At 42.0% G+C, this 22,723-nt stretch overlaps 1 protein-coding gene across 3 annotated transcripts in view; it reads left to right on the top strand.

Annotated features, from left to right (window-relative positions):
- VGLL4 (vestigial like family member 4) overlaps nt 1-22,723 on the top strand; it is a 135,589-nt gene that overhangs the window by 1,255 nt on the left and 111,611 nt on the right. For 2 of the 3 annotated variants that reach the window (XM_081276208.1, XM_081276210.1), the window contains exon 2: nt 14,060-14,135. In XM_081276208.1, coding sequence (XP_081132334.1) covers nt 14,060-14,135 — 76 coding nt within the window. Of the gene's footprint in view, nt 1-9,983; nt 9,990-14,059; nt 14,136-22,723 lie in introns of those variants that run through there. The other variant, XM_081276211.1, reaches the window with a different exon arrangement.

The raw sequence follows: 22,723 nt of genomic DNA, 5'->3' as shown, positions 1-22,723 counted from the left end.
GGGGACCTTAGGAGTGGGTTGACCTGGAGCGGGACGGGGATGCCTTCCTTGAGGGGAGGAGGCGGCTTGTCCTCACAGGACAGCATACGAGGCTAATGTTGGAAATGGAAGCGACTGTGCTTCGGGAGCGGGAGATTCAGCTCGTGGAGAGAGTCCTAGGCACTGGGCCGACGTTGAGGCCCCGCACCCTGCATCCGCTTGGTCCCGGCCCGCCTCGACCCAGGGCTGCGGCGCGGGACTGAGGGAAGGGGCAGAAGATGGGTAGCAGGGACCAGGCTCTTTCCTCTTACTACACTTCCCGCCTCTTGCCCCAAACAAAACTGCACACTGTTCCTGCACTGTGTGCAGGCCTCGCCGAAAAGCAAATGTCTTTTTCCTTTTTTTTTTTTTTTTGTTTTGTTTTGTTTTCCGTAAGTCTCCTTTGATTAATCACTCTGATGTCTCAGGTTAGGATGACAGTACTTGCTGGGGCTGTTAAGTTAGTCTTTATGCGCTTTACTGGCATGTACTCATCTGTTTAAGCTAGATGATTAAAAAAATCGGTTTCACTTTGATCATCGGTGCTGTATGTTGCTAGTTGGATTTCCTTCTCTGTGGTTAATAGGAACCAGCAGCCTGGTGCGGGGGTGTGGGGGGAAGTGGAGGCGGCTCTTGCAGTTTTATCTGCGATGCTTGCCCCTCTATTTAAAAGGTACTAACCCACTTTGTAGGGTTTTAGAATCTTTTTCCTAAACCCAAGGCTACCTTGACTAAGAAGGAGACTCATTTGGAACAAAGACAAAACACGATAAACGTGTCAGTTTGCGTGTTAAGATTTGAAGGTCAGTTTTGCGTACCAAAACTTTGACTCTTTGCCCTAGTGTTTTAAAGCCCACGGCCTTGAGGCTCATTGTTTCCCACTGTAGCTAAGGAGGAGACTGGCATGACTGCCAGATGGGTAGAGTAGGAAGTTTGAAAGAGATCTCTTTGGGGGGGGGGCAGCGTTAAGTGGGAACCCAATGGAGTGATTTCTTTCTTCTTCTTCTTTTTTTTTTTTTAAATGATCTTGGGGATCGAACCCAAGGCTTCATGCATGCTAGGCAACACTACCACAGAGCCACATCCCCAGCCCCCATGGAGTGGTCATGGGAGAAGTTACTTATTATCTCTAAATCTCCATGTTCTGAATTTAAAAATACTTTCCTCAAAAGTTTCTTATACCCAAGACAGTTTTCTAAGGTCTTGTCTTTCTTTCTTTCTTTCTTTTTTTTTCTTTTTTCTTTTCTTTTGGTCTTGTGTAGTTCCTGTTGCATCTGGCTGAAAAGTCCCCTGCCCCATGGAAATGATGTAAACCCTTTAATTTGTTGTTTCACTTTGGCAAAATTTTAATCCCAGGCCGATTTCCCCTGCCATGCCACTGTTTTTTCACACTTCTGGGCAGCCTGCCTTTGTTTTTCCATTTGGAAGGGAATGCAAACTGATTTTTTCGTTGTTGTTGTTGTTGATCAAAACACAATATAATTAAGAAGACAGTTCTGCTATAAATAACCGTGGTCTGCATTCAAAAACTGTGAATGTTGTAGTAAAAACAGCTCTGGCTTCTTACTCCAGAGACTTGAGTTCAAGTCCCCTAGCTATGTCAGGAAGGTTTTTGGACCAGAAAAAGTTATTCATACTTAACCTTTGCATTTTGTTTACCTCTGTAAGAGGGTGATACTGTCTGTTCCAGAACATCACACAGTTTCAGGAATTACAAGGAATAATGTGCTTTGAAAGTATTTTGTGTTAGGTTATTTATAAAAGCCTTTGAAGATTGGAAAGAACTTCATAAACACAGTTGTTGCCACTTCCCTTGACTGATGTAGAGCTATGACTTTAAGATTTTAACAGTCTGTGCAGCTGTAATTAGGAAGCTAAAATCTTCACTTTTAAATGTTCTGTAATGTCAACTTCCTTTTAACTCCTTATTGGAGTTCATATTGTTATATGTTGTTACCTCCTACCTCTGGTGATGGCTGGACAGATCCAGAGGAAGATGTTACTTTTGTGTCTCTTCTGTGTGTCTCTTCTGGATAGCCTTGCTATGCAACTTTTAATTCACTTAATATTTAGAGTAGTAACAATAATAAATAAAAATCATCTTGCAACTTTGAATGTGACAGTATAATATGAACAGTTGCAAGTTGAGTGAAGCACAGAAAAACTTAGTAAATTATGACATGGCATAGTATATTATCATCCAGTCTTTTTAATGTCTGAGTGAGAAAAGCTGTTGCAGGTATGAGAAACTGGTGGAGGAGGAAATTGTGTGTGTGTAGAACTTTTGTTAAGATATATCCTAAAGTTAATGAAGTCTTGGTGTGTGGGTTTAATAGAAGAGTAAAGCAAATTAAAGCAAATATTGCTAATCAGCCTCTTACCAATAGGACCCATTCACATTAAAAAACAGTTGGGCACAGTGGTGCATGCTTGAAATTCCAGCTATTCAGGAGGCTGAGGCAGGAGAGTTAAAAATTTGAGGCCTGCCTGGGCCATTCAGCCAAGACCCTGTCTCAAAATATAATAGGGATGGGAATGTAATTCAGTCTTTGCCTAGCATTTGTGAAGCCTGGGTTCGATCCCTAGTACTGCAAAACAAACAAAAATCTAGGAACCAAGTTGTCAAATCTTGATGGTACAAACTGCCAAGGTAGAAGAGGAAAGAGAACAGGAGATGTTGAAACCAGGAAAAAAAAATATCATTGTATCTGGGATACAGTATAGAATGTACTTTCTGTGTCTCATGCTTCAGGCCTGATAATCAGATACAGCTGATTCATATTTATGAATTTGCCTACTTGCAAAAATGTGTTTGAAACCCCGAAAGCAGTACTTGCAGTGCTTTGTTGGACATTGGGGAGCAAGTACATGGTGAGGAAAAAATTTGAGTGCACGTGTTCCCAGCTGAGGTGGAAAAAAGCAATATTTTGCCTCCTTCTCCAGCTCTCAAATTACATACATATAAACAAGTGAGCTTTGGGGGACTCTTTAGCACCACCTTATTTTTTGGCATTTTTGTGCTTTATGGTTGGGATTTTGTTAAAAATTGCCTCCAAATGTGGTGCTGAAGTGCTGTCTAGAGCCAAGAGGGGTTCAATAGTCTTGACAGAGAAAATTCCTGTGGGGTTCAGCATTAGATGGTTACAAGGCTGTTGTCTGTGGGTTTAGCATTATCAAATCAACAATAGATATTTAGTAAAGAATCTCTGAACAGAAATACAAAGAAAAAGGTGATAAACTGGGTATGGTGGTGTAGATTGTAATCCTTGAGATTACAAGGAGGCTTGAGACAGGAGGATTACAAGCTTGAGGCCAGCCTGGGCAGTTTGTTGGGGCCCTAGACAGGGCCCCAAAATAGAAAAGGGCTAGGGCTGTAGTTCAGTAGTAGAGTATCCCTGGGTTCAATCCCCAGTACAACAAAAAGTCTGAGCAGAGACTCAAAGGAACCTAATTCAGTGCTTATGGTGACTTTATGGAATATAATTACAGTGAATAATGAGAATTAACTGTCTTTGTTGATAGGTTAAAGTTGACCTAATATAGCATGTCATGAGTTAAAAAAGTTTATCTGGGCTTTAATAGGCTGGGAGTTGAGATTTGAAGATTAGACCTGGGGTATTAGGGGAGCTTTTCCAACTTGAACCATGGTGCAAATTGATTTCTTTTCTTTTTTTTTTTTTTTTCTGTTGAGGGGTGTCCTGGGGATTGACTCGGGGGGCAGTTTACCACCAAGTTACATCTCTAGTCGTTTTTTATTTTTATTTTGAGACAGGATCTCGCTAAATTGCTGAGGGCTTCACTGAGTTGCCCAGGCTGACTTTGAATTTGAGGTCCTCCTGCCTCAGCCTCTGGATTGGTTGGGATTACAGGTGTGAGCCACTGCGTTCAGCTATCACTCTTATTCTTGAGCATAATAGGTCCCTTAGAATATGTGGCCCCCTCAGCACTTGTGAATAGGAAATTTAAAGTATCTAAGTAGAATAAATGTAAGAATGAGCATATCCAGAGTAAGCTACAAATGCCAAAGAATTGTTTATTTCATATGCAATACTCTATTAAGACTGAGGTCTTAAAAATGAAAAGGTAGATTTCTAGTAACCTAAATATTGAGAGCAAAGCATAGTTCCTTTTTAATCTAGGCTGACAATAATGTGCCACAATGATGGGGAGTGGTAGTCTGCTCCAGAAGTCTAGACTTGGAGTTGTATTGTTAGCATTAGACATAGCCGTGTCATTGTGGGCCTGTAGTTCAGGGATTTTCCAGGGACACCTCAGGGAGATGGATGAACTAAAGCCAGGCAGCCTTGCTTCAGGGTTATGAAATGTGCTGTAAGTTTGGTTTTGCAACTTTAAGCCGTATAGATGGCCCTTGCCTGGCACATGGTCAGCTCTCATAGTCTGTGTACTTGTAGCAAATTAGTAGCAAACTGCATGGAAGTAACCGAGGATCTCAGTCATTGCATGGTGGCACTGCCTGCCAGCTCCTGTTGCTAGCGTCATTGATGACTAAATATCACATCCCTGCCTTTCCACAGGGCTGAGGACGCCCAAGGACTGGGTGAAAAGAGCCTGGGGCCACTATATAGCCTCAGAAAACCTCAAGCGATTGAGTTAAGCATTCATTTGACATCTAGAATGGTGTCCCTTTATTCAGCCCAAGCCCACTGAGGTCTGGCTCTCTGTTGAGGTGATGAATGGCCAGAGCCAAGTTGACACCCTGGGGCCTGAGGTTACCTGTTCCTGATATCTAAGGGGCCCTCTGTTGGAGTGTCAGAGATTGGTGTTCCCCTAGCCTGTCCATCTGCAGAGGCTTTATGGGGAGGGGACATACCTGTACCGAGTTACCAGCTTCTTTCATTTTCTAGGACAACGTGAGGTCCATTGCCAACAGATTTGGCTCTTGTTTGGGGGCTTATGCAGGAGGTTGGCAAGCACCTGAAAGAAGCTTGATTAGGGATCTTAAGCATACACACATATATATTTTTTTAGTTCTCTGGAAATAACAGAACACGTAGGTATATTATTCATATTTTAAACATTTAGCCTGGTGAATTTTGGGAATGGTTATGTGTAGACATAAGGAGTTGGGTGTAAGCAGAAGTTGGATAAGTCCTTGGGGCATTGTCCCTGGTGCTTCAAATTATGGCCACATGGGTTGATTATTCATGCTCAGAACATGCCCTGATGAGGAAAGCTGAAACAGTCACAGATCTGTCTGTGGACGCTCTTTTTGGTGGTGTGCCCATAGAGTAGTGTGAATAAGGGCTGGCTTCTCTTTAGAAGGTGTCATATGACTTAAAGTTGTGGAATTCCAAGTACCCAGGTGCAGCTTTGAACTGTTATCCCCTGTTGGAGCGTAACAACAGGTTTTCTTGAGTGTGACTAAGCAGGCATCACCCTTCTTCTTCACACAGAGCCTGTCCTCGGAGCCTGAGTTCTTTGGACTTTGACTTGATTCTGCCTTTGCTGCAGCCCCAGGGATCCTGAGGGCTCTGACATTTGTGGCCAGTGGTGTGGTCATTCATCCTCATCTCTCCATCAGCTATTTTTCTTTCCTGCTTTGGTTACTATTGCTGTGGCCCCCTGCCTGCTTGTAATTAAAAGAAAAAAAAAATATGGCAGGGTTATCATGTTCCAGAGAAGAGCTTGTTCCCCTGTGCCCGCTGTAGAAGCCTTTACATTATTGCTTGATATACATCTCAAGGTACAGGGAATAGCACAGGTCTGGAAGTCTTGGTAACTGAGGGAAGGTTTTCTTAGATAACTTTAAAAAATTGCACTTGTTTCCAAAAACTATTCATGATTCAAACTAATCATGCTGATTTTTACTTAAAAATAGTAAAAGTAGAGCTGGATGCATTGGCGCACACTTGTAATCCCAGCGATTTGGGAAGCTGAAGCAGGATTGCAAGTTCTAAGCCAGCCTCAGCAACTTAGTGAGACCCTGCCTCAAAATAAAAAACTAAAAAGGACTGAGAATGTGGCTCAGTGGTTTAAGTGCCCTGGGTTCAATCCCTGGTACCAACAAAGGCGGTGGGGTGGGGGAGAGTAAAGATGGGTGAGAGAAGGGTAAGGAAATCTTAACCAGTGGGTACTCAGTTACCATTAGCTGGGAGCAGGAAGTTCTGATTTTCACAGTAGGTTGACCTTAGGTAACAATAATGTACTATATATTTCAAAAAATTAGATGAAAGGATTTTGGATGTTTTCACGATAAAGAAATGAAAAAATGAGAGATAAATTTACCCTCATTTAAACATTGCACAGTTTTATATCAGAACATCAAGTGGTACACCGTAGATTTGTTCAGTTTTTATGGTTTTATGTACCAATGAAAATGTATTTAAAATAAAAATCTGAAAACAAGGTGTAGGAAGAATAGCATTGTATTGTGGGTCAGAGGCTTAGATTCTAGTCTTAGCTTCTTGAGGAAGTCACTTATGTTCTTGGCACCTTGGTTTTTTCATCTGGAGCACAATAAGAACAGTGTTCTTTGTCCATTTGGTCTAACTCGCAGTTTGTGAGAATCCAGTGAGGTCAGTTATGTGTGTTTTGAAAAAGTATGCGCTACACATGTGTGTAGTGTTGGTAGAGGTAGGGTGACAGATCTGTGTCTTACCTTGATTTATAACAGCTTAAGTTGTGTCGTTTAATCCGCAGGACAAGTTTGTGATGGTAGGAGGGTTAGGCAGTGTTGTTATTATTTACTTTAAGGAACCTAAGACCAAGAGAGGTTCAGTTTCCATACAGCTAATGTCAGACATCAACCCAAAACCTGGAATGAAATAGGCATTCAGTGGTTAATTGTTGATTGAGTAGGTGAAAGTATTATAGTGGGGCTCACAGGGGATTTCTGATGCGGCATCCTGGCTATATTTATTTAACAGATGGTAAAGCGTGAGAAGAGAAATAACACAGATGAGACATTTTTAGCAAGAAGAGCAGAGAGGAATGGTTTGAGAGTTGCATGTGAATAGGAAGAATGTCACAGGAAGTTGGTGGAACATCATTTGGACACACTTTGGGGAAGAAATGGGAGGATGTTAAAGCTACAAGAGCCATGCTCGCCTGTGACCACCAAAATCTGGTGACAGTTTGGTCTTTGTTTTCATTTTAGTTACCTTCTCGCTGAGGCTGTTGGCCAACCAAATTCACCACGGTATGGTCCACATTGGTGTTAGTTGCTCAGGGGCAAGGATTTTGCCTTTGTTTATCTGTAACATCTAAACAGAGTGTTTAATAGAAATAGGAGCTATTTAGTGGAGGCCTCAATTCTTGTCAGCCAAAAGGGCCGTACACCCTGTTTCATGGTATGATGGTTTATACCATTGAAAGGTATTAGCCAAGGCCAAGTTGGTTCGTCCAGGGAGTGTCCTGATGGGGAGGGGAATGGAGTCTGGACTGGTGATGTAGGAGGGCCACCAGAAATTAGGGCTGTTTAATAGCATGCTTCTGGAAGTTGGAGAGACCATCAGGTGACTCAGAAGAGCGATTGATGCCATTGTGTTTCTGACATTTGGCCAAGTGACAGTGGGACAGGAACATCTGGTAGTTTGAATGGAATTCCTCCCGTCCCCACCTCCCACTGGTGTCCAACTCTAGCCAGAGAGGTTGCTTTATATTCTCAAACTCCTTGCTGAATTAGCAAAGCAAGTGGCCGCTGTTACTGGGGACCCATGGCCCGAGGCATGCCTACTGCTGTAACTTCCATCTTAGAAATCTTTGTGGAAAACTTCCATCACGTATATTGAAATTCTGTTCCGTTGCTTGAAAAAATATAATCTAATGCACTCCATAATTTTTGTTTTAAGACAGGCACTCTTATCCCCTCATTGACCAAAATGGCCACAGTTCTTTATAGAACACCAAAGTAATGGTGTGCAAATTTATAGCTGACCTTAGTATTAGTGCTGAATACATCTAAATTTTAGTAGTTTTGGAATTGCTACCTCTTCTTCCCTAAGTCTCAACCTTAAGCTTTTGGAGGAGCATATTATCTGGGGGATCAGACAGTCTTAGGAAAGGAAAGTGGGCTGGTAAGTCAAAATGTATGACCATTGCCTAAGAACACACGGTAGACAGTGCATGTTGTATTCATGGTGAGTTATGATCGTGTTTGAGCACCACCGTGAATAAAGGTGAACCCAGAAATGGGTTTGCAATACAGAGGAGCACTGCCACTGGGCACTTCCTGTCTTTTTCTAGAATCATGTTTGTTTCTCTTTAGTACTGTTATATTCTTGGTGTTCACAAGTCAAGGTATCTTATTTTTGGTTATCGCTAAATTATAACAAAAAACAGCACAGAGGGCTGGTGGGGTTGTAGCTTGGTAGTAGAGTGTTTGCCTTGCGTGTGTGAGGCACTGGGTTCAATCCTCGGCACCACATGAAAATAAACAATTAAAGGCATGCTGTCCATCTACAACTACCAAAAAAAAAAAAAAGCACATAAAGAAATTGATGTTATTGGGATATCCTTAGGTCTACCTTGCACACACTGCATAATCTTTTACAAAAGGTCAAGGATAATTTGTGGTTCAGGAAGGATGTAATAAACCAGACATGTCACGTTGCTCCTGAGCTTGAACCAGTCAGACCATTGAAGGGCTTTTCAACACTTTAGTAAAACTTCAGTATTATTGTACCCTTCTTACACCCTTTCTTCTCTCTTCCTGGCTGATACCTGTTATAGTTTAGATATTAGATGTCCCCCAAAAGCTCATGTGTGAGACAAGGCAAGAACATTCAGAAGTGAAATGATTGGGTTCTGAGTGCCTTAACACAGTGAGAGGATTAATCCCCTGATGGGGATTAACTGAATGGTAACCAAAGACAGGTAGGGTATGCCTTTGGATTATAAATATATTTTTAAAATATTTTTTTAGTTGTTGATAGACATTTATTTATTTATATGCGGAGCTTAGAATTGAACCCACTGCCTCACACATGCCAGGCAAGTGTGCTACCGCTGAGCCCCAGCCCTAGCCCGGGTTATATATATTGTATCTGGTGAGTAGAGTCTGTCTCTCTGTTTCCTGGTCATCCTGTGAGCCGCTTTCTTCCACCACTCTTCACCATCACGTTCTGCCTCACCTTGAGCCCAGGGAATGGATCTGGCTGGGTGTGGACTTCGACCTCTAAAACTGTGAGCCCTCAAATAAACTTTTTCTCCCCTAAAGTTGTTCTTATTAGGTCTTTCGGTCACAGCAGTGAAAAAGCTGACTAAAGCAGTACCTCTTATCGTTTTGGGTTTCCCCCTACATTCATCTCTTCAGGGAAATCTTTCCAGACTTCTGTATCTGCAGCAGTGGTCAATGCCTCATCCTTTTTTTCCCAACATTTACCGTCCTTTGCAATCTATTTAACATACTAGGCGTATATTTTTGTTCCAACAAAAGTTATTTTAATACCTAGAAAGTCTCCTCACTTCTTAGAGCACTCTGAGAGAGCAGGTAGGGATTTCCCCATTTTCACATGACAAAACGGACACTACAGAGGTAAAGTCACTTCCCAAAGTCACACAGTTGGGAAGTAGCTAAGCCCAATGTCAAACAGGTGTCCAGAGATAACACTCTTAAATAAATAGCCATAATGCTGATTGGCTTCTCAATGTAGTGTGACCCTCCATCAAATGCTGTAGTGCCCCACTACGCCCACATTGTCAATATATTTTATTGAGCTGTGAATATTGTACATCATGTAAAACTCAGAAGACCTTTTTTGTAAAATTGCTGTTATCTTCCACCTCTATTTGCTTAGTACTTTTGTGGCTAGATAATGCCTGGTCCCTGACCTTTACCTCCCACCTGTGTTATTGGACCAGCCTCTGCTGCCCTTATCTCACACCTGCTCCCTACAGAAGCCTCTACTAACTCCTCACTTGACCCCTTCAGGTCAGACCTTCCTAGGCAGAACTTCTAAGCCAAAGAAGTAGCATTAATTTCCTGTCACGGGTGGGCTCAGGACCTGAGGGTAAGTGTACCACCTGCCTGGCCAGCCTCTAGCTCTTGCCCAAGTTCACCCACTATATCACACTCACCCAGACTTGGCTTCTCACTCTTCCTCACTTAGGTGCTCAGTTCTAAGCAGGCGGGGCTCAGGCTGCCTGTCCCAGGTGCTCATTCCTATCTCTCTCGGCCTTTCCTCAGACCGTTGACCCAGTGTGACTATCCTGTGGATAAGACAGGGTCCTCGAAACCCGGAAATACACAAGCAGCAATCAAGTAGGTAGGGGGGAGGTCATGGAGGACAGACAGTGTCATTCTGGAGGAGGGAAGCTGGGGAAGGAAACCTGTGAAATGGCTTTTTGGAACATACTCCCCCCCCTCCCAGCCCTAGACATATGAAAACTAGATGTTCATAAGAGCAGCACTTTGGCTAACATTGATCTCTCCTTTATCACAAAATACACACTTTAATTTTAAGTTATACTTTCTTTTATTATCTCTTTCATTTTATTTTTGTCTTATTTTTTGTGGTCCTGGGGATTGAACGCTTGTCTTGATGCTAGGCAAGTACTTTACCACTAAGCCACACTCCCTGTCCCTATTATTGTCTTTTTAAATATCCCTATCATTATTCTGTCCTATAGACTTGTTTCATGAAGAAGATCATCACATCTTGAAATCAGAGATTATATCTTCTATTTCTTTCTTAAAAAAATTTTTTTTTATATTGGTACTGAGGGCTTAACCCAAGGGTGCTCTATCATTAAGCCACATCCCTAGCACTTTTTTTTTTTTTTTTTTTTTTACTTTGAAACAAGGCCTTGACTGGCTTCAAACTTATGGTCCTCCTGCCTCAGCCTCCCAAGTCTCTGGGATTATAGGTGTGTGCCACCATGCTTGGCATATCTTTTTTTTTTTTTTAAACCTTTCCCAGACAATTTTCTGAATCCAGAATTAATTGGAAAATTAAAAACTGGTATGCTTCATAGATAAGTAGATGGAAGGTATCTTGAGGATGAACCTTAAATAACTAATCTCTTACCTACCTATTTTGAATGTAAGTTGCTTGAGGGTTTAGATTTCAGAGTATCTGAGTAAATTTAAATATCTGATCTCTTATGCCAGAATTCTAGGTCTACTTCTTTGTATCATTTGATGCATTTATGGTTGGATATTTTGCTTCTGTGCATAATTTTGCCTCATTTAAGGCATATGTTAGTATATATGTCCATTTGGGTTTAGAATTTTGAAAGCATTATCCTTTGACTTGAGGGGGGATTATTTAAGAAATTGTGAGCCAGGTGTGGTGGTGCATGCTTGTAATCCCAGAGGCTTGGGAGGCTGAGGCAGGAGGATCGTGAGTTCAAAGCCAGCTTCAACAAAAGCGAGGTGCTAAGCAACTCAGTGAGACCCTGTCTCTAAATAAAATATAAAATATGGTTGGGGATGTGGCTCAGTGGTTGAGTGTCCCTGAGTTCAGTCCCTGGTCCCCCTGCTCCCCATACGAAGTCGTGGACTTCAATATTGTGGAATAGAATGCTTATCAGTAATTCTTTGCTCAGAATCACAAGACCCCACCGCCCACAACACCCTGGCACTGGGGACTGAATCCAGGGTTGCTTTACCACTACGATACACCCCCAGCCCTTTTTATTTTGAGACAGGGCCTTGCTAAGTTGCCCAGGCAACTTAGTGATACTCCTGCCTCAGCCTCCTGAGTTGCTGGGATTACAGGTCCATTCCTTCTTCTTTGACATCCCTCTCCCATGGGAAACCTGCCAAGAGCCATCAGTTATATCTCCTCTGCAGTTTTCTTTCATCCCTTCTCCCCGTCAAGTACTCATCGCCTTCTGCATCCCTGGGGCTTTTATAGCTTGCTTTTTGTATCCATCCACCTGCTTTTAGCTTCTCAGGCTCTGCTCAGTTCTGCATAGTGCTTCCAGAACAATTTGCATAGACTGTGTCATTAAGTTATTTGTCTGCTCAGAGATTTCAGTGGATCCGTCACACCTATAAAATCAAGGCCAGATTCCATCAATACCTGCTGTCCTTTGCCATGTGCACATGGTATGAAGATCATTTTGTACAATATTTTTTGTGCACCTGCATTTCGGCTGTGACCCATCACATGATTGTCAGGTGTGGAGATTTGCACAGGTGGCATTATGTTGGTGCTCAAAAAATATCAGTTGGGAGCATTTTGGATTTTAGATTGGGGCTGTCAACCTGTACTTCTGTATTCATTCTTCAGAGGCTGAGCTGTGGTTCCCTTTCTTCTGCAAAGCCTTTCAGAATTCATCTGTATTTCTCTAGGACTTTGTTTGCAGTCCCATTTTGGCCCTTGGCACATTTTGCCGCAGCCTAATATTGCCTTAAGTGTTCCCCAAGAGATACTTTAGGTTCAAAGAAGGGCCAGTGAAGCTGAGTGATTTTGTGTACATAAAGCTACCAGCTTCACTGCCTTTGTCCCCCGCATAGGGCACATGCAAGAAAATATGCTGTTTAACTTGATTTGCTGCAGGGTTCCCCAAATTTACCATAGGAAAACATTTTTATTCTTACCAAATATAAGCATGCAGTACAAAATGCTTTGAAAAACACAGCCGTGAATCACGTTTCTTACATACATACCTGCTCTGCAGATGGAACCTTCTTTGAAGGCAACTGGGCTTTGTTAGTCCTTCCTTTAGGTAGTCCATGTTTATTGAATGAGGGTACAGTTAAGAATGGGTTTTCCTCAGTTGTTGAATTAATAGGATGTATATGTTTCCTTAATAACCGTGTGTTTAAATAATCTGGAAAAGGGAAGCTGAGCAAAAGCAATCTAGTTTTCTAGGGGTTTCTTCCACCTTGAAATCTTATGCAGTTTTTGCTTTTTAGGTAACAGCATCTCCAGCCATTCTAATGTTTTATTTTGAGGCAGGGTCTTGCTAAGTTGCTGAGGCTGGCTTTGAACTTGAAATCCTCCTGCCTCAGCTTCTGGAGCCACTGGGATTACAGATATGTGCCACCATGCCTAGCAGGAAGCAGAGTTAACTAAAAATCCAGTCTTATTAAAAAAAAATGTGGTGCTGTGGGCTGGGGGTGTAACTCAGTGGTAGACTGCTTGCCTAGCATGCAAGACAAGGGTTCCACTGAGGGCCTGGGCTCAACCCACAGCACTGCAGAGAAACATAAAATCTGTGGTGCTACATAAAGTGATTGATGATAGTACAATATGTACTATAAATTGTAACATTTAAAATTAAACATTCCTGGGCTGGAGACATAGCTCTGAAGTAGAGTGCTTGCCTAGCATGCACAAGGCCCTGGGTTCTGTCTCCAACATCATGAGGAAAAATAAAAATCCTAATGGATTTAAGTCCATTTAATTAGCCAGTGGGATTCTCACACCACTTTTCAGGAACATGCTGCAGATGTGAAGTGACACCTGTGTGGTCATGCAGGTGCCCTGGTTACTGCCCCAAGAGGGTCTACAGTAGCCCCTCAGCTAGGGAGGTGAGAGAACAAGATGGTTCAATCTTAGTCATTTCTGGGAAACTAATAAACCAACAACTACCGCTGCTAACCATCACCACCACCACAAAAATCACAGGCTGGCAGTAATGCTGTGTTCACAGACAGCCTTTGTTCTGAAAGCTATTTATTGTTGGTTATGTCTGTACAGACACATTACACACACGCATAAACATTTATAAGACAAATAACATGGGCATGAATGTTCACAGTATTCCTCTTTTTAGTACTTACATGAGCTGCTTCCTGGAGTTGGCAAACTTGAGCTTGGTAGATAGCATGGAATTTAACCCTTTTCTCTGTTCCTGAACCGGACCTTTGTGTTTCTTCAGATGAAAGGATTTCATCCTTGGAACAGTGATATGTATTTACTGGAGGAACTGTTCTTTATTGATTGCTAGAGTTTTATTTATTTTTTCCTATTCTGTTGATGGGCATGGAACCCAGGGCCTCATTCATGCTAAGTACATTCTCTGAGCTACACTCCCAGTCCTGCTAACTACTAGAATTCTAAAAGTCTTTTGGGTTCTGTTTAAATTCCTTATTTCCCCCCACCTCACCTCTCTATTTTCCTTTTAGGCTCAACCAGGAATGGAGACACCGTTGGATGTGTTGTCCAGGGCAGCATCTCTGGTCCATGCTGATGATGAAAAACGTAAGTCAGGAATCTTTTTTTCCCCCTTAAAAATCTATTTCAAGTATATTTTACCCATGCTTCTTGTCTCTTGCGTCATATTGAAATGATGTGCTTCTCCATGTGGCTTTGTGACTATATGCTGTTGATTTTGGTTGTTTTCCTCAGTATACCAGCTTGGCATCCTTATTTTTATTTGCAAGTAACAGAACTTTTTTTTTTCTCTTGTGGGGACTAGAACTCGGGGCTCACATGTGCTAAGCAAGTGCTCTACCACTGAGCTACAGGTCAAGTATTCTTTTTTTTTTTTTTTTGGTACCAAGATTGAACCTAAGGGAACTCAACCACTGAGCCTTGTCCCTAGGCCTTTTAATATTTATTTAGAGACAGAAGTCTTGCTAAGTTGCTCACTTAGTTGCTGAAGCTGGCTTTGAACTTGCCATCCTCCTGCCTCAGCCTCCCAAACCGCTGGTATTATAAATGTGTTCCACTGTGTCTGGCCAAGAAACTTTTCTTCTTCTTCTTCTTTTTTTTTGGTCATACTGGGGATTGGACCCAGGTCCTTTGTATGGTGGGCAAGCACTTTGCACTGAGCCCAAGCCACATCTCCAGACTTAAGCACTAAAATATTAAGAACAAAACCCCAAAAACTCAAGGTTGAACTGCTACATATTATACAGTCTCAAAGATGAGCTACTTTCTAGTTGGGTTGTTAACGGACTAGCAGGCTGTGAAGAACATGTGCTTGAAATGTCAGATCTGTCCAGTTGCTGGCTGTTAGACTTGCTTTCTACACCCCAGTTTCCTCAGTAGTAATGTGAAAAAAGAATCCATGCTTATAAAGGGTTGTGAGATCAAATGAGCTGTTGTGTGTACGGTACCAGCCTTAGCTTTTAGGCTTCTCTCCCCACTCCTTGTTGATCCTCTGATGGAATTTTTTTTAATATTATTGGTATGTCTCCCCCCACCATCTCCCCATTACCACTCTTCACACAAGATTGTCATTGGAGTAGTAACTGGCTGAAGTAGTCATTAAGGATTTTTTTCTAGCCTCTTATATAATTCACATCTAGTTAGCCTTTGATTGTTGGGAGGCTGTAACTGCCTTTTGGTGAGGTATAATTATCCCTTACTCAGGAAATTGAAGCCCATGGATGTAAGTGTCATTCCCAGGGACTCTGAGCTAGGGAGAGGTGGCTGAAGGCTATTATCTATCTCAGCAACAAAAAACCCTCTTTATGCCTCTGAGGTCACAATACATGTGACTGACTTGGATAGTTCTTTACAGACTTTGTTGAACATTAACATGCTTAATTTAGAAGTTTGGAGAGTATTTTGTCCAAATGTAGTTAGGGTCTGTGAAGCAAGATACTGTTTATAAAGGTGAAAGATAGAAATAACGACCTCAGGGTGGCTGTTGGTATAAAACCTTGAGTGTGGGGAGTAAAAACTTTCTTCTCTCCCCCTTTCTTTTCCTTTTCAGTTTCTCTCCTGAAGTTCAGCTTCGGGATCACTTTGTTTCAGTCGTATGAATGATTTTTTTTTTTTTTTTTTAAACTGGGAATTGATCCCAAAGATCCTTTACCATTGAGATTTACCACATTCCCAACTCTTTGTTTTTTTTATTTTGAAATGGGACCTTGCTAAGTTACTGAGGGCCTCAGTGAATCGATGAGGTTAGCCTCAAACTTGCCATCCTCTTATCTCAGCCTCCTGAGTTGCTGGGATTATAGGCATTGCTCCACTGCACCTGGCCTGTAAATGATGATTGAACATTTATATATATTTAAGGGATGATAAAGATGAAGAAGGTACCGTCCTTCCACTCCTGGAGCTTATAAACATATTATTCATAAGCTTTATCTTTCGAGTATATAGAGAAGGAGACCGTCTATGTGGGAGAGCCATTTTCAGAGAAAATGACAAAGACTGACAAGGGAGAGAAGACTGAGTTTTACCCATCCTAGTAGTGTTTTTGCAGAATACAGATAAATACACATGCAAAGCCAGAATAATCAGAGGGTTGACTTTCCTCTGGAACCTTCTTCCTATACCTCTGGTGACTTCATTTGGTTCAGGAATGGAGTGGCAAGTTCCTGGAATCCCTCTGTCCATGGTTTCAGCTCTTCAGGATTATTTTTTTTTAATCTGTATTTTTTAGTTGTAGGTAGACACAATACCTTTATTTTATTTACTTATTTTTATGTGATGCTGAGGATCAAACCCAGGGCTTCACACATGCTAGGTGAGTGCTCTACTGCTGAGCCACGACCCCAGCCCTCGGGATCATTTTTGACTTGGAAAAAGAGGGAAAAGAAGTTCAGTGATATCTGTAATTATTATTCTTAACATGTTGGCAACATTGTTTTTTTTTCTTGTGCTGAGGATGGAACCCAGGGCCTTGGGGATGCTAAGCAGGTGCTCAACCACTGAGCCATATTGCTGTCCCTGGGCCCCATCTTTCCTACTGTCAAGTTCTGTATACCACTGTTAAATTCAGAATTCTAATACAATAATAATAGCCGGGCACAGTGGCACATGTCTGTAATCCCAGAGGCTGAGACAGGAGGATTGCGAGTTCAGCAACCACGAGGTGATTAGCAGCTCAGTGAGACCCTGTCTATAAATAAATAAAATACAAAATAGAGCTGAGGATGTGGCTCAGTGGCTGAGTGCCCCTGAGTTCAATCCCTGGTACCAGGAAAAAAAACAAACCCAAAAAAACCAATAATAATATACCATAGTATAAGCTTGTGCCAATTCTATAATTTCTAAATCTGAACATGAAGTTCAGTGTCTTCCAGTAGATTTCTTTGACTTCTCTGGACAAGTTGAACCTGACTCAGATTTCTCTGTCCTAGATTCATTCTATTTTGGCTTTTGTTATAAATTGCTCTTAAACTTTAGGGGCTGTTAACATTCTCCCCAACACTTCCAAAGAGCCTTGTGTCTGTAATCTGATTTGGGTGTCTTATTACGAACACAAAAATGTTCTATTCCTTGAGATCAGCTTCTCAATGCATCTAAATGACCCCAAATGATTCTCTTTACTTTTCTTTGGCTCCTGGAGAACGAAAAACTTGGGCATTTTTGAGGATGTCATTGTTCAAGCCTTTTGAAGTGAACAGTACCCATTATGACTTGAGTCTCTAATACCCGATGGCCTTAAGGCTTCAAAATGTCTACTAGCTGCGAATAAAAGAAAGAATCCCCAACAGTGCACTGCAGAGCTAAGGTAAATCATGAAAGGGTAGTTTTGGAGTAACTCAATCGTTGCTTATCTGAGTGGCCTAGAAGGAATAAATTTACTTAAAATAATCATCTCACTGCTCATGAGACATTGATTTCATCAGCGTGCATCCTGGAAGGTACCGAATGAAAATCCAACTCCAGGTTGTTCTCATTCCCTGTGCAGGAGGAATCTGTCAGTGATCCTTCATGCCGGTGCTAGCAAGTCCCTGACTTTTTCCAGCTTTATTTATTTAAATAGTAAAAATTGATCAAAACAGAGACCAGGGCATTTCATACCAATATCAGAACAATACCTTAGTGCGGTCATTAACACCAGACCTCATTTTCTTGTGATGTTTACACAGCACTTTTATTTTTCGGTAATTTAGTTCATGTATCTTCTGGATGATAAGATCTTGTGCTGCAGATTTCTTTCCTTAGATCAAAATCTTTTTTCCCCACCTTGTGAGGGGGTCTTGTTCTGTTGCCCAGCCTGACCTCAAACTCCTGGGCTCAAGCAATCTTCCTGCCTCAGCCTCCTGAATAGCTGGGTTCGTAGGCACTGAACATAGCACACAGATAAAATCATTGTGAGAAAATGCAGCTTTGTTCTTGAGGGCTTGAGTGGAGGGGTTAGTGCTTTTTCATCCAGCCTCATGAATATGCAGATGATCAGAAAAAGCCTGCTCAGGCTGGCTGGAGCCACAAGAATGGCTTGAGAGGACACAGTGAGACAGCTGCGGGTGTTTTGCATGTAGCATGTGCGCACAGAACCTCTCTAACTCTTGTTTGGTGAGATTCCTGGAAAGTGGATGATGCATCAGTGACCATCATCCTTCCAGGTAAAGAATTCCTAGGAACTCAAGCTTGTATCTCAGTGAGTTGCTGAGGTTGGCCTCGAACTTTCGATCTTCCTGCTTCAAATTGGTAATTTTTGCATCATGACATTGATCTTCTGATCCACTAATGAGTTGAGACCTACAGTCTGAAAAAACATGACTCCGTTTATCTGTCTTTCATGAGATAAATTTACTCCTTGCTGCACTATTTTCCATACTGGGAAGATCTGACCATGAAAACAGAGCAGAGTGTTCAGATAGGCAGGGGATGGGTCTCCTCAGTCAGGGTTTCCCTGGAGGCCGGGAGCAGCAGCAGCAGCAGCCCGACACACTGCAGGGTGCAGGAGGGAGCTGTGACCGTTTTCTTGGGCATTGACTCAAAGCTAGGAACAGTATAGACTTAGAGCAGAGAGGAAGGGCTGCTAATGGAGGGGTGAAGGTGACTGACAGGATGCCATGTTCCCAGTGCTCTAGGAAGAGATGTCCCACCCAGGCACGGAGTCTTGGTTCTGGGCAGAATGGTTTGCTGATAGCGAGGGGAAGAGCCCTGATGGGCTCCTGTTGTGCATCAGGCTGAAAATCCCCCACCTCCCCAACTTGGGCCTGGGACAGATGCATCAGGAGCGCCCAGGAGGAGAACACAGCTGTTCTTTTGGTCTGTTTCTTTCAGGGACTCCTGGTTTTGTAACGTTGCACTTCAGAAAGGTTAGATCTAAAATCAGTGCGGTGTAGCGAAGCCTTTGGGTTCTTTTTCTTCCAGCTCCTCTGTGGGTTTTCATTTCTTCTGTTGTCTTGGGATGCGGGGCTGGGGTGGAACCCGGGACCTCTCACGTACCAGGCAAATGCTCGACCCCAGAGCTGCGTCCCCTGCCCTGTAGTGTTCATAAAGGACTTCACTCTGATAGTTTGGAGACCAATTTGATCCCTCCCCTCTGTGGGTGATTTTTATCCTCGTGTCCTAAAACTCCAGAGGGGCTTACCACACAGGTTCGTCCTTGAGAGTGGTTGCTGTGGGGTTGCTTCTCAGAAGAGACTAGGGATATATATATATAAAAAAAATTGGGATTCACCAATAGTTCACCCCACCCCCCAACTTCCTTTATCATACTATTCTTTCTACAATATACACGTTGTACTATAATATATATGCATATGATTTTTCTGAAATGTGTGAGAGTAAGTGGGAGATATCTTGCCTCTTTATTCCTAAATATTTCACCATATGTTTCCCAAGCACGAGAACATTGTCTTACATAACCGCAGTATGGCTATCTTTATTATGATGTTACTTAAATCTATATGAGCAAAGAAGAGGGTGTAATCTTCATGCTCCTAGTGCTTTTATAGCTTTACAGGTTGAGAATCCTTTACCTGAAATGCTTAGGACCAAATGGATTTCAGATTTGGGAATATTTGCATATATCTAATGAGCTATCCTGAGGATGGGACCCAAGCTGAAACATGAAATTCATCTATTTCGCTACCCTTTGTTCGCAGAAGTAATTTCATGCTAATATTTTTAGTGTGCCGGTGTTTTTGTTGTTTTGAGATGGGTTCTCACCATACTTCCCAGGCTGGTTTTGAACTCCTGGGCTCAAGTGAGCCTCTCCAGTACCTAGGACCACAAGCCCAGGCATGTGCCATTGTGCTAGGCATGTCCAGGTTGTGATTGCCATCTGTCACAAAAGGTCAGGTGTGGGATTTTCAAGTTGTGTTGCTCAAAAATTTTGATTTTTTTTTAGATTGGGGATGCTGTGTAAGCATTATAAATTAAATATAGCCAATGAAAATTGGCTATGATACCACAGTTGATAGTCTCCCACAGCCAGCTCTCTGTTGTGCTAGCAGGCATCCCTGGCTGAATGTGCGCTTGTGATGCCCTGGGTCTTTTGTTGCAACCACCCACCACTTTTATCTTTTATACTCTTGTGAAATATTTCACTGTATAGATCATAGTTGCATAATTTGACTTTCTTAGTGCAGATGCCTCAATTTCATATTAGGTTGTTTCTGTCCTTCTCCAATTAGATGAAGAAAAAAAAACAGTCACTGAAATCATATGGCACAAGTTGATTTTCTAGGCATATGATTCAGAATATGCCTTTTAAGCAGATTTTAGGAGATTTTCACTGAAATAGCACAAGTAAAAATTTTTCATGGTCCTAGGTACTTGAGCCTCTGTGTGAACTGCTGTTTAAGGGCTGCTATGTTGTCTCATTTCATTCTCATAGTGACCCTATCTAGTAAGCAGGTACCACGGGGCCAGGGCTGTAGCCCAGTGGTAGAGTGCTTGCCTAGCACGTGCGAGGCCCTGGGTTCCATTCCCATCATAGCCAAACAAACAAAACCCAGGTATGATAATCAGTCTTGTTTTATAGATAAAGAAAATTGAGGCTTACAGATCAGATAATTTGCCCAGACACACACAGTTGGTAGAGGCAAGACCCAGTTTTGAACTGAAGCAGCCTGGCTCTGAAACGGGAGCCCTGAATCTGCTACTTGTCTTTACAGTTAAGAGTACAAGGAAGACTTAACTACTGATTGAAAAATATAAGCCTGCTACACAAAACTTCTATGTCTATTCCTACCACTAATAAGACAGCAAAGACATTTTCATTTGGAAGAGTGTTCCTTGCCGGTGAAGTAGCATTTCCAAAATAGTAATGCTCTGGGATTGGCCAGACCCACAGGACGGGCGACAGCTCATCCTCAGGAACCATCCTTGACTTCCCCGGGTTTAACTGCCTTCTTACAGGTACAGATGGCTCTGGAGTGCCTTGCCCCAGAACGTCACTCTGTGTTGAGTTTTTCTTTTCTAGTAAGTCCCTCAGTTAAGGAAAGGAACTTGGTTCAGATGATATGGGCTGCTTCACTAAGTAGTGAGAAACCACACAGCCACAGTATTTAGAGGCAAGGTAATCCTGCCTCAGAGGCATCCTAGGAGGACTCAGGAGCATGGCTACAGTTGCTGGGTACCTGACATTCTGAGAGTCTGTATTAGATCCTGTGCCTATCGAAGATCAGAGTCCTGTTCTGTTCTCTTTCGTATTCCAAGCATGCCCCATTAGTGTGTATGGGTAGCATTCAATTAACATTTTTTATTCTTTTAAAATATTTTTTAAGTTGTACATGGACACAATATCTTTATTTATTTATTTATTTTTATGTTGTGCTGAGGATCGAACCCAGTGCCTCATACATGTGAGGCAACTGCTCTACTGCTGAGCTACAACCCCAGCCCAAACATTTTTTATTTTTACAGGTATTGGGTATTGAACCCAGGGGTGCTTAACCACTAAGCCACATCCCTAGCCCTTCTTATTTTTAAATTTGAGACAGGGGTCTCAGTTGCTTAGGACCTCAGTAAGTTGCTGAGGCTGGCCTTGAACTTGCGATCCTCCTGTTTCAGCCTCCCAAGTCACTGGTGTTAAACATTTATCAGGCATAAAAAAGCTACTGGGGTGAAAGGTTCTTCTTTCTTTAAGAAATTAATTTATTTAACATTAGAAAAAAATGAGTCATTATAGTGATCACTCTTGTTACTTATAATGTGCAAATTTCCATTGGATACCATTTCGTAGTTTATAAAACATTTTCCTTTGATTCTTACAGCAAGAGTCTTGGCAAGGAGGCTGGGTGGGAAGTCTCAGAGAAAATGAAGCTTGGAGAAGTTGGATGCCTAATTGAAGATTAGAATTAAAACAAGAATAAAACCTGAATGTGTTCTTTCCCCTTGGTAAAGTGCAGTCACATGCAGTGGTCACCAGAACAGTTGACATGAGAGAAGTTGCAAAAGGTCCAAGCTAGGAAATCACAGTATCTTTGCTGGTGTGTCTGTAGCCTTTTTATCTTTTACATGGTGCCTGGGATCAGACCCCGGGCCTTGTGCATGTTACCCCTGAGCCCTCCTAAGCCTCCTTTTGCATTTTCAAAAGAGAAGTAAATTTACTGATTTTTCTAAATATTGCAGCCACCAGTAATATATTTTGTGCTTTCAGTTGCTTCTCTTTTGTGCATAATGCCATAAAAAAAAAATACCATCTCCCACTACTCTTTTTTCCTTAAAACCAAACCAAACCAAACCAAACCAAACCAAAACAAAAAACCCTTCATTAAACATAGAACCTAAAGCCAGGTAGTATTACTGGCTTAAGTCAGTCTCTAGGTGTGGGCAGTTGCTATAACCAAAGTTTGCATCCCAGTATAGACATCTAGCATTTCATCAGAAAGGCTTCCCCAGAGACAGCTGTTGCAAGCCTCTGCTGTTTTTATAGTTTTTTTTAATCGATCAAATTCACATAATAAGTGTTAGAAATGGATCTCTACTGTGGCAAATAAAATGGCTTGTTAATTAGCATAATGGGTGTTGAAAATAGATTCTTCTGTTGAATAGCTCAGTAGATACTGGAGGATAGTTATCATATTTTTTTTTTTTAAAGAGAGAGTGAGAGAGGAGAGAGAGAGAGAGAGAGAGAGAGAGAGAGAATTTTTAATATTTATTTTTTAGTTCTCGGCGGACACAACATCTTTGTATGTGGT

The sequence above is a fragment of the Spermophilus citellus genome (genome assembly GCF_964194105.1).
Source record: "Spermophilus citellus genome assembly, chromosome: 19".
In the NCBI taxonomy this organism is placed as follows: domain Eukaryota; kingdom Metazoa; phylum Chordata; class Mammalia; order Rodentia; family Sciuridae; genus Spermophilus; species Spermophilus citellus.
The sequence above is the reverse complement of the archived record's forward strand: the minus strand, read 5'-3'. Positions and strand labels throughout refer to the sequence as shown.